Source organism: Loxodonta africana, chromosome 4, assembly GCF_030014295.1.
Source record: "Loxodonta africana isolate mLoxAfr1 chromosome 4, mLoxAfr1.hap2, whole genome shotgun sequence".
Classification (NCBI taxonomy): Eukaryota; Metazoa; Chordata; class Mammalia; order Proboscidea; family Elephantidae; genus Loxodonta; species Loxodonta africana.
Genome location: NC_087345.1, coordinates 1090893 through 1102208, shown reverse-complemented (window position 1 = coordinate 1102208; position 11316 = coordinate 1090893). Strand labels below are relative to the sequence as shown.

The 11316-nt window shown below is 65.2% G+C and overlaps 1 protein-coding gene across 1 annotated transcript; it reads left to right on the top strand.

Annotated features, from left to right (window-relative positions):
- The first annotated feature begins 3287 nt into the window (after positions 1-3287).
- On the top strand, positions 3288-9943 carry PIM3 (Pim-3 proto-oncogene, serine/threonine kinase). Its single transcript, XM_064283318.1, has 6 exons — positions 3288-3421; positions 3632-3741; positions 3830-3880; positions 3986-4355; positions 5102-5278; positions 5363-9943. The coding sequence occupies exons 1-6, from the start codon at positions 3337-3339 to the stop codon at positions 5545-5547; spliced, it is 978 nt and encodes a 325-aa protein (XP_064139388.1). The 5' UTR covers positions 3288-3336; the 3' UTR covers positions 5548-9943.
- The last annotated feature ends 1373 nt before the right edge of the window (positions 9944-11316 follow it).

The window sequence follows — 11316 nt, the reverse complement described above, 5'->3', positions numbered from 1 at the left end:
TGTTTGCACGCATGTGTCTGTGACAGTGAGCACATGCGATGATGCGTATGCAGATGTGTGAAAGGGCGTTTATGAGCGTGTGATGGTGACCAGGCACGAGAGTGTATGGATGTGTTTGTGTGTGTGTATGCGCCCATGTGTGTGAGTGTAGGAGACACAGCGTGAGTGGTCTGGGTCCCAGCCTCCTCTGGGGAGGCCAGCCTGGCTCAAGTCACCATGGCAACAACGCTGGCCCTCCCCACTAGCAGGACAGGGTGACCTGGTGAGGCTGAGGCTCCCACATTCACAGAATCCATCACAGGGCAGGGTGGCCTCTGTGTCCAGGGCAGGGGGGCCCCTGCAGTAGGATCCAGCCTATGCCCCCTGCCCATCCTCAGGAAACACCCATTTGGAGGCAGGACCATAGAAGGCCCTGGCCCTGGTGGAAGGTGACCCTAAGCAGGCCAGCCCAGTCGACAGAGGCACCCACACTCACACCTGCTTGAGCCCCAGGGTGTCCTAGGGGGTGACGGGGAGAGCAAGGCTCTGGGCAGGCCCTCTGCAGCCAGTGGGGGGGCAGGATGAGGAGCCAGGTGTCTCAGCCCCTGCAGAGTTGGGCTCTCTCCTGGCCAGCCCCCTCCCTGCGTGAGACCTGTGGCCACAGATGATACCCTCTGCAGTGGTGGCCCTGGCTGTGCTACCCATGGTGGGCTGGCTGGAGTTGCTGCCGAGGGCCGGGCCTACCAGCTGGGGCCCAGAGCTATTTTTAAGGCCAGGCCGGATGGGCCTTCCAGGAACCAGGAAAAAACAGGCAGGGACAGGCATCCTGCTGAGGGCTTGGCTGGAGAGGGGGGCAGGCAGTGATGAGACCTCTGGGGAGTGGTGTGGCCTGGGGTCAGTCATCTGCGGACAGGGTGGAGTCTGGCCCACCCATACAAGGAGGGAGGTGGGGGGGGTGTCCCACGGAGCCTGCCAAGCCAAGATGGGGTGGCCAGGCGCCTGCAGAGTGGGGACAGGGTGAGACGGGCAACAGTGGCCATTCTTGTTTCGCACCCTGCCTGAGTTCCACCCCAGCCAGATTATCTGGGGATGTGGTGGCCCCCTGCAATGCCTGGTGACAGAAGAGGTACCCAAACCCCACCTCGGGCCAGAGGGAGCTGGTGCAGGCCCTGATAGTGGATGGTCAGCCCCAGAGTGGGGGTTCAGGATCTATTTGGCCCCGATAAAGCTCGTAAGCAGTGCAGGCATGCACGCACACACACACGCAAAATGCAGATAAATGCTACAAAAAAGTCACCTCCTGCTCTGTGGGCTGCTCTGAGACCATGGGACACCCTCCCCACCCATGGAGCATTCTGAAGACTTCCACGGATGCCCTGGGTGGAGCGGGGGTCTAGAGTCTGGCGAGGACGAGGCACTCGATGGCCAGGTGGTGGTGGTGGGGGTCCCAGCCCTCATTATAGCCAGGGAAAGGGCAGTTGCACGCTGTTGCCTCGCTTCTCTCTGAAGAGCGTGATCCTGAGCTGTTTTTTTTTTCCGGGAAGACGAAGTCTTTGGATGGAGATGCCTGTGACCTGCAAGTGGGCACTGGGCTGGGCAAGGGCAGTGGGAACCACCACAGGGTTCCAAGCAGGGGAGGGTGTGGCAACCAGTGGTACCAGTGGGGGACCAGCCTGTCCTGGAACAGTCCCGTCAACCAGTGGCAGGGGCAAGGGGTGGGCTACACTTGGGGGAGACGGGGGTGCTGAGGGGAGCAGTGGGGCCCTGAGTCAGGTGTGCGCAGTCACGGTGTGGCCCGGCCCTAGGAGTGACCCGGCAGCGCCCAGATCCTCTGGCAATGCTGCTGGGAAGTACTGGTGTGGCCAAAACGATCAGCACCTTGGTCCCTGCCCCCTCTCCAGCCCCCAGCGCACTCTGGCAACTGGTGTTGGAAACTGAGAGTGTCCAGGGTCAGCCAACGGGGCTGCAGCCAGAGGCTCACACTGGGAGTCCTGAGCTGCTCTCAGGCGGTGACCTTGGGCCGAGGTCGGCACCTGGGGGGTTGGATAGCAGGAGCTCGTGGGTTGAGGACAAGGGGCACAGTGGAGTGGGCACCAGAGGGTCAAGTCCAGAGCAGGACATCGTGGACCTGGTCCGGCCGTGGCAGTGGTCCAGGCGGCTCCACGGTGGAGGTGGACGGCAGCTGGGTCTGGAGGGCAGCCAGGACAGTGCCAGGCGGCGGAGAGAGCAGGGGCGGGATGCACGCCCAGGGAGCAGCGGGGCCAGGGTCGCAGATGGAAAAGCGGTCGCGGACGGCAAGGCTGGGCGCCGCGTGCGGCAAGGTCCGCCCTCGGCACGCAGGGGCGCCGCGGCCGTCCCTGGCGCCGCCGCTCCGCGCGGAGCTCCCGAGAGGCGGGCTCCCACGTGCGCTCCGGGAAGCCGGGCGGCCGTGACACACACGCCACGCACGCTGCGCACCCTCAGCGCTGGGCGGCCGCTTCCCGGAGCCTGTGCTCCCCCCGGGCACGCTCGCCGTGCTCCGCGCTCGCGCTACAACCGGCAAAGGAAGGAGGAGAGCGCGCGCCGCCGTGGGGCCGGCCCGGCCCGGCCCGTTGACCTTCCCGGCACGGCCGCAGGGGCGGGGCGGGGCCTCCCCGGGAGCCCCGCCCACTCGCGTCGTGGCCCGCCATTGGCAGCGGCCGCGGAGTCTTTTGAAAGCCCGCCTCCGATTGGTTCCTGAGGCTCCTCCCCGCGCTGACAGGGGCGCCCGCGCGTGCGCAGTGCCTGTGATCCCTCGCGGGGAGTTGATTGGTCGCGACGACGCCGTGCGCCTCCGCGACTCTTACTACAGAAAAGGAGTCCCGGCTTCCCCCGCCCGCCTGCCGCCAGTAGCCCCCGCTTGGCGGCCCCGGGGCACGCGCACGCCTGGCCTAGCCTCTCCGTTTTCTCCGCGGCCGCGCGGCTTCCGAGGACGGTGCCGGCGCGTGGCCTGGCGGAAGGGGGCGGGGTCTCTCCAGCCCCGCCTCCGCGGAGGGATACGCGCCTTCGCGGCCCAAAACCCCGGGGCGAGGCAGCGCCGGCGTGTGAGCGGTCGGCGCGGCGCGGCCTGCGCGTGTCCCGGCCTCGCTCCGAGAGTGCGCGCGGCCCCCGCCCGCCAGCCCGCCGCCCCCGAGAGCGCCGCCCGTCCGGGGCCGCAGGCCGGAGCTCCGCTGCCGGGCCCCAGACGCCCTGCCGGAGCCGCGCCGCCAGCTGCGGGCCGCAGGGCTCGGAGGCGCCGCGGGGGCCCCGGGAGGCCGCCGTCCCGCGGCCAGGGCGGGGAGCGGGCCGGGGCAGCAGGCGGCGGAGCTCGGAGGCCGAGGGCCCGCGCCCCCGCCCGCGATGCTGCTCTCCAAGTTCGGCTCCCTGGCGCACCTGTGCGGGCCCGGCGGCGTGGACCACCTCCCGGTGAAGATCCTGCAGCCAGGTGCGCCGGCGGGGCCGGAGCCGGGCTGGGGTCGGGGTCGGGGCCGGGGTCGGGGTCGGGGTCGGGGCCGGGGTCGGGGTCGGGGTCGGGGTCGGGGCCGGGGCCGGGGCCGGGGCCGGGGCCGGGGCCGGGGCCGCAGCGGGCACCGGCGGGCGGACAGGTGGGCGCGCCCCGTGCCTCCGCCAACCCCGGCCCGTGTGCGCCCCGCAGCCAAGGCGGACAAGGAGAGCTTCGAGAAGGTCTACCAGGTGGGCGCCGTGCTGGGCAGCGGCGGCTTCGGCACCGTCTACGCCGGCAGTCGCCTCGCCGACGGGCTCCCGGTGAGTCGGGCCGCCGGGAGGGTTCCGCGCCGGGCTTGCGTGCGCCCCCGTCGCCGGCCCCCCTGACCGCCCGCGTCCCCATCCTCAGGTCGCCGTGAAGCACGTGGTGAAGGAGCGGGTGACCGAGTGGGGCAGCCTGGTGAGTGCGGGCTGGGGCGCGGGGGCCGGCCGGGCTCGAGGGGCGCGGGGGCGGCATTGTTTACATCCGGACCGCGGCTTTGTGCGCTGACGCCGGTTCCCGCAGGGCGGCGCGGCCGTGCCCCTGGAGGTGGTGCTGCTGCGCAAGGTGGGCGCGGCGGGCGGCGCGCGGGGCGTCATCCGCCTGCTGGACTGGTTCGAGCGGCCCGACGGCTTCCTGCTGGTGCTCGAGCGGCCCGAGCCGGCGCAGGACCTCTTCGACTTCATCACGGAGCGCGGCGCCCTGGACGAGCCGCTGGCGCGGCGCTTCTTCGCGCAGGTGCTGGCCGCCGTGCGTCACTGCCACGGCTGCGGGGTCGTGCACCGCGACATCAAGGACGAGAACCTGCTGGTGGACCTGCGCTCGGGCGAGCTCAAGCTCATCGACTTCGGCTCGGGCGCGCTGCTCAAGGACACGGTCTACACCGACTTCGACGGTGAGCGGGCGGCGCCAACGTTCCGGCCGGCGGCTTAACGTCCGCGGGGGGGGGGCGGGGGTTTGGGGACCGGCGACTGTTGGGGAGGCCGCGCGCCCCCGCCGCGCTCGCTGCGGGGGACAGGGGGCTGCGCCAGTGAGTCATCACGAGCGGCTCGTGACGGGTGGGGGCTCGTGACGGGTGGGGGCGCGTGGGCTCCTCCAAGGCCGTTCGCTTGCGGGCCGGGGCCGGGGGCGGCGTGACGCAGCCGGGGGCGGGGAGCGTGTGTGTCGCCGAGAGTCCCCGCTGCTGGGGCGCTGGCGCGGCCGGGCCTCCCCTGCGTGGGGGCGCCGTTGTGTGCGTGCTGCGCGCGGGGACGCCGCGGCAGAAATCCCCGCATTGCGGAGCTCGGGAAAGCCCGGGCTCCCCGCCCGCCCGCCTTCCCCCTCCGGCCTCTCCTCTCGCAGCCGCTGGGCGGGGTGAGAGGCCCCCGCCGCGCGCGCCGCCCTCCTCGCAGTCTTCTCCGCGTATCCTCGTTTCACATCTGTTTGTTGTGAAACCCGAGCCTGCGCTCACGTGATTTGTGCCTTTCCTAGGACGGCAGCGCCCGCTCTCCCCGCTGGGGTTTTTCCAGGCTGATGACAAGCAGGACTTTGAGCTGGCTCTCTCGGCCGCCGCCTTCCTGCGTAGCTCTTACTGGCTGTGGGCCTTGGTGTCTGTGTTGGGAGCCTGGATTTCGGTGGCAGCCTGACTTGTGCTCCCCTCAGGTACCAGGGTGTACAGCCCCCCAGAGTGGATCCGCTACCATCGCTACCACGGGCGCTCAGCCACCGTGTGGTCCTTGGGTGTGCTGCTGTATGACATGGTGTGTGGGGACATTCCTTTCGAGCAGGACGAGGAGATCCTTCGTGGCCGCGTTTTCTTCCGGAGGAGGGTCTCTCCAGGTGTGTGGGTGGGGAGCTTCCAGGGGCTGGGCTCCTGGGGGTGGGGGGCCTGTTGTCCTGTGCTGATTCTCGTTCTACTTCCAGAGTGTCAACAGCTAATCGAGTGGTGTTTGTCCTTGCGGCCTTCGGAGCGACCCACCCTGGACCAGATCACTGCCCACCCCTGGATGTTGGGGGCAGAAGGCTCCCTGGAGAGCTGTGATCTGCGGCTGTGTGCCCTGGACCCCGACGACGGGGCCAGCACCACCTCCAGCAGCGAGAGTTTGTGAGGGGCAATGTGCCAGCTGGCTTTTGGGGGAGTCAGAGGGGCCACCTGCCTTGCCCGGCCCTGCTGGCTGCTCCAGAAACACGCCCTTGGTCCAGCTGCTTCCTTGCCAGAAGCAGTGACTGGCCCCTGGTGGCCTCTGCCTCTGGCACAGGGCCTCAGTTTCCTTTGCTTTGAGTGCCTTTTCGAACGCTGCTCCCATGGGACTTGGTTTTTCCACCTCTGCCTGTCCAAAGAGGCTCCCTCGATCAAGGCCCTGCTGCCCTGGGGAGGGTTGCGCCCAGGGCCCCTGGGTGGATGCTTGAACCCAAGACCACGACTGACCACACCCCTCTGCTGCTCCAGGAGGTGGCCAACCGATGCCTCCCGCGCCTCCCCGTCCCACCCCGTTTGGACCAGAAGTGCTCTGTGTCTGCAGCACAGGATCCTCTGCCCCTGTCCTTCCTGTCTCTCGAGTTTCACGGTTTTCGTCTGGGCGTGTATGTGCACAAGCAATGCAACGGCCGCGACTGCCGTCCACGTGGCTGTCACACGCGGGGCCGTCTTATTTATGGTGTGATCCTCGGCGGTGCCCCGCACCTATTTATTGTTTTATTTATTTGTTGAGGTTGCTCCATTTGAGTAGCCAATTTGTTTAGGTCCCTGGGGCATCGGGGAGGGGGATGGCACAGCGTCTTGATCCTGCGTCTGGTGTCTGTACCGAGTCCCTCCCATGTTTGTCAGAAGATAAACTTGTACAGTGGCTAATTTAAGGGGAGGGGGTGATGCCACCATCTTGGGCTCTCTGGGTGGCGGGTTTTAAATTATTGACCTTGTACAGTCTGCTTGTTGACTCTGGGAGCTGGGGGTGGGGGGACAGAGTCGCAAGCCTTTAATTTATTTCAGCAGCTGTGTTCATGTGACCCCGGTGTGTGTAGGCATCGTGGGTGGGGTTTCTTTGAGTTCAAAAGTGAAATGTATGGAGATCATATTTTTTATACAGGAGTTTCCATTAAATTTTTTTGTATATAATAGGTGACGTGTGTTTATTAGGGCTGGGGGTTTGGGTGAGAGGGAGGTTTTGGGAGGGAGGACCCTCGGCTCCTTGTGGGGAAGGAAGCAGTATTGCCCAGTGGGGGGCCTGGAGAAGGGGCCCAGGCCTTGTCTCTGAGGGCTGCCTGGTTGCCCCCCGGCCTCCACACCACCACAGGTACCCTGTGTAGCTCACTGGTTCTTGGTTCCCAGCTGTACCCAGAGAAGACGGAGGGCCAGACCCAGAGGGGCTGTATTTACCACCACCAACTGGGCTGTCCTGGGGATGGTGTTATAAGAAGGGAGCCCATTCAAGATGGGAAATGTGTTTTCTGGTTTGGGTGTGCTCAGCCTCTGCTCTGGGGTGCCTGAGGAGGTGGGGTGGGCATGGCCGTGGCTGGCAGTGAGAGATGGGTCTGGGAGAGGGTAAAAGGCGTGTGTCAGGACATCCAGGTGGAGGAGGAGCCGTGGGATGGTCAGGCCTCCTGAGAGCTCTGGCAGGAAAGAGGGTGTTGAGACAGCATCCCTTGGGGTAGTGGTGCCAGGCTGGAGGACAGGCAAGGTGTCTTCTATCCCACCTGGGTCACAATGCGGGGTGGGGGACACCAAGGGCAAGAGAGAGCTGACTGAGAGGAGCAGCATGGTTCAACCACCCCCATTTTCGGCCCTGTCCAGCCTGTGAACTGCATGGGACTTGGGGCACCCCGTTAGTGCCCCTTCTCTTCCCATCTGCCAGGGGCCGTAGGGCCCTATTGTCTGCTCTGGACTGGATGCCAGGCACACCGCACCCCCAGCACTACCAGGTAGAGCCTCATTTTAGCTCCCTGCTGGTGTACCCCCATGTCAGCGAGCTCCTGAGAGCAGGCCAGGGCGGATGAGGCCTATGTGATGGGCGATGCCCAGGACCCTGGCTGTGGGCGCAGGCCCCACGGGTGTCTCACTGGCAGGAGGAAAAGAAGGGGCTTCTGGTGGAGTGGACCTGCGTCCCCCTTTCCTCAGCGTTCTCTCGGCAGACCCAGGGATGGGTGCGGGACGGCAGGGCAGACCTAGGAGGGCAGAGGATGTAGGCATGCAGGCTTTCCTGGCCCCTGGGGCGTCTGGGCTACACTGATACTTCAGAGATCATAGAGGAATCCTCTTGGGGCAGAATTCCAGATTTTTGGCTGCCAGGCCCAAATGGTGCTTAGAATGTTGGGAATATACACCCTCCCCTCCCTAGCTCTGCCAGTTTGGTACTAATAGGCGCTCAGACGGGTGGTGGAGTTGGGGGCCCCTGCCCTCCTCCTTGGGTCCCCTGTGGTTCAGGTTTCCTTCTGGAGAAGAGAAGGGGCAGAGCCCACTCCAGGTTCTGAGGCTCCTGGTGCACTGTGTGAGGGGCTCTGCTGCACAGAACCCTGACCACAGTGTGAGTATGGCGTCTTGACCACCCCATAGGCCTCAGCTGGGCCTCATCTGGGCTCTGCCCTCTCTGCCCCACTGCGGGCCCCCAGGGTGAGCTGTTTACGGGGCTCCCCAAGGGCGGCCCCAAGGTCAGGGGCTGGCCGGGTGGGGCTGACCCTGTATCTCCCCTGTGCCTGTGGAGGTGGGGAGATGTGTCCTGAGGCCACCTCCCTGGCCTGAGGCCATTCGGACCTCCTGGAAAGAGAGAGGCTGGAAAATCAAATTCTCCCCACAAATTGACCTTCCGTGCTGCCAGGCCCTCCCCAAGTTTCTTTCTTCTGCTGCAGCCCCAGAAATGAAACCTTGGCCAGGTTTTGGTGCCAAAGCTGAGAGAGAAAGGGAAGTGATCCCTGGATGTGGTCTCTGACCCTCGCCCTCCCCCACCCCCTACCAGACCCCAGCTGCCGAGGGCCCTGTGAGTGCTCCGTGGGTGATCCAGCCCTGGACAGCGTGTGGCTGTTCCCACCTGGCTGTGGTGGGTCGATATCCTTGCAGCCCCCTGGGTCAGTGGTGTAATCTGGACACAGCCCAAGCTGAGAGAGCAGTTTGGGCACTGGACCCAGGTGACTAGGGGGACAGGCAGGCCGCCCACGGGCCCAGGCCTTGAGGTGTCTGTCGCTGGCCCACACGGCCACAGCACCTGATGTGGGGGATGCCCTGGTCTGTCTGGATGCTGGTGCCACATGGGGCCCCAGGAGGGGCAGGGCTCGGGGACAGGGCCAGTCAGGACTGGACATACCAGCTGAGGCAGCCCAGGGCCCTGGAGGGGGTCAGGGCAGGCAGAGAGCTGTAGAGGGGGCTGGGGGCCTTGTAGGGGCAGCATATGGGTGCAGCGGAGCCTGCAGTCCTGGGCAGGTGGCAGGGAGTGAAAGCAGAGGAACAGAGGGAGCCCAGCGAGTTGCTTTCCCTGACCTCTGACCCCTGGCAGTGGCCAAGGGGTGCACGGACCCCAGCAGAAGTGGGAGGGGAGGGGTCGACCATCCATCAGCACATGACTTCCAGGCCGGCTGCTCTCCAGACAGCCTTGGCAGAGGCCCCAGTGTGATTACACAATGGATCTCTGATCCTGGCCCCCTCTGCGGTTCCCGGCAGTCAGGCCCGGCCGGGGAAAAGGGGGGCAAAGCCCTGGGCAGCCCCTGCCCTCAGCATCGTTATTGACCTCCTGAAGGCCCTGCAGGAGAGCCCTTCCCAGAAACTGGCCAGTGGGGTGGGATGGCAGAGCTTTCCCTGAGGGCAGTCACCTCTACCAACCTTGAATAAGCCTGGTGGGGGAAACTGAGGCTCAGGGTCGGGGACACACTCAAGGTTGCAGGTAGCGAGTGGGCCCAGACAGCAGCCCTAACAGGTCTTCTACCCACCCAATGGGGCAGCGGGCACGACATGAGTCCTCTGGTACCACATGCAGCTCAGGGAGGCGGGGCTCTGCCGGAACCTCGGCCACTCCAGCCACCCACCTCCTCCATGGACAGCAGGCGGGACCAGCTGGAGAGCCACGGCGCGAGAGCGCAGTGCCACCGTGGTCATCCCAGACCCAGTAGGCACTCTGCTGGGTCAGGGTCTGTAGGTTCCATCTCTGAGCCTGGGGCTCAGGCCTGCGGTGGGCAGGTAACCCCACCAGCCTGGAGGAGAGGGTGGTTGCACTGGGAGGCAGGTGGCTCCCCAGGACCCTCCAAGCATCCCTGCCCCACCTGAGGCCAGACCCAGCGCTGGGACAGGCTCAACCTCTCTGCTATGTTCCTTGGACTCAGGGATCCCTACCCTACTGGCTACCCCATCAGGGAAAAAAAAACCCCATCAGGGAGGAGAGATGAAATGCTGGTTGGGCAGGCCCTGCCCAGAGGGCTGCAGGCACAGGACTGGGCCCCCAGCATGGGAAGGCCTGCGGCGTCTGCTCCAATTTGTAGAGGCTCTGGGTCTCGAGACACCAGTGACCAGCAGGGCCAGGGAAGCTCCACCCACTGGGCCAGCCCAGGAAAGGTCTGCCTGGAGCCCAGGATCAGATATTCTAGACCCACCCAGGACTGCCCCTGAGAGCATCAGAGCTCTTCTGGGCCCCACTTCCCTTTCCAGTGGGGGGGTGCAGAGAGGACAAGAGACCTGGAGATACCTGGAGGGAGATCAGGCCCCATCCATGACCCTCGTGTCCTACTGAGGCACCCCTGTTCTGGGGAACATACATGAAGGGGCACCCCACGGAGCACCTGAGAGGGGGTCCACATCCCATCCCACAGAGCACCCTGGAGGGGGTCCCCACCCCACCCCATGTAGTACCCTGGATTGGGTCCCTACCATAAGGCTCCTGACCCTCTCCTTGCCCACCTCTTCCTCCCTGACAGTTCAAAGGGCCCCTTCACTCAGGAGACACCTAGACATTTCTGACCTAGAGGACTCCCCCAGGCTGAGGGCTAGTAACCAACCCATAAGTTGGCACGACAATTTCCTGATGTGGTTGAGAGACCCAGGGTGGGGTCCTAGTGTCACTCTGCCATTCTGAAGAGTGCGCTGCTGAGCAGAGGCAGGGGATGTGTGAGGGGGCCCCTGGCAGAGGGACCCGCCCAGGCACTCCAGGGCAGACATGGGAGGGTTACAGAGGCTGGGCACGCACACCCTGGGCTTCCTGCTGATGGGAGGGAGGTGGGGGCAGCCCGGTATCAGCCTTGGGTTTCTCCAGCTGGGCAATGTGGCTTGTGGCCGCCCAGGCCCCAACATCCCAGCAGGCTCTGCGTCCTTACAGGCCAGAGCAGTTGTTGGGCCAGAGCAGCTGCGTGGCCCACAGGAGGCTCCAAGAGCAGAGGTGACCTGTGGCTGGCCCTGGAGGGTCCCAGAGTCCCAGCTCCATCCCAGCCCAGGCCACTCATCCCCTGCCTGTCTCCCCTCTAGAGCAGCTGGGCCGATTGTACTGCCACAAATGGGTATGTGTGTGTGCATGCATGTGTGTGTGTAAATCGTTGTGCTCCCTCGTGTGTGCAAGTACGTGTGCCTCGGTGATTGCATCTATGTGCATGTGTGTGCATGTGTGTATGAATTTTTGTGTGCCTCTGTGAATCTGTGATTGCATCTGTGTGTGTGTGTGCATCCGTGCATGTGTGTGCACCTGACCAGGACCCAGTCTGGGCAGAGCCCATCTGACATGGCTGCTGCCATGGAGTGACTCACCGTCCCTCAAAGGGCACACAGCACATGGGGGAGTCTCCTGTGACTCAGCGCCTTGGCCGGGTTGGGGGCGTGTGTGTGACAGAGGAGGACAGATGGGGAGGGCTGGGAGGGAGAGCACTTGTGGTCTGCCTACTGACCCCCCAACCCAAGGCTGCCCAGCTGGGGC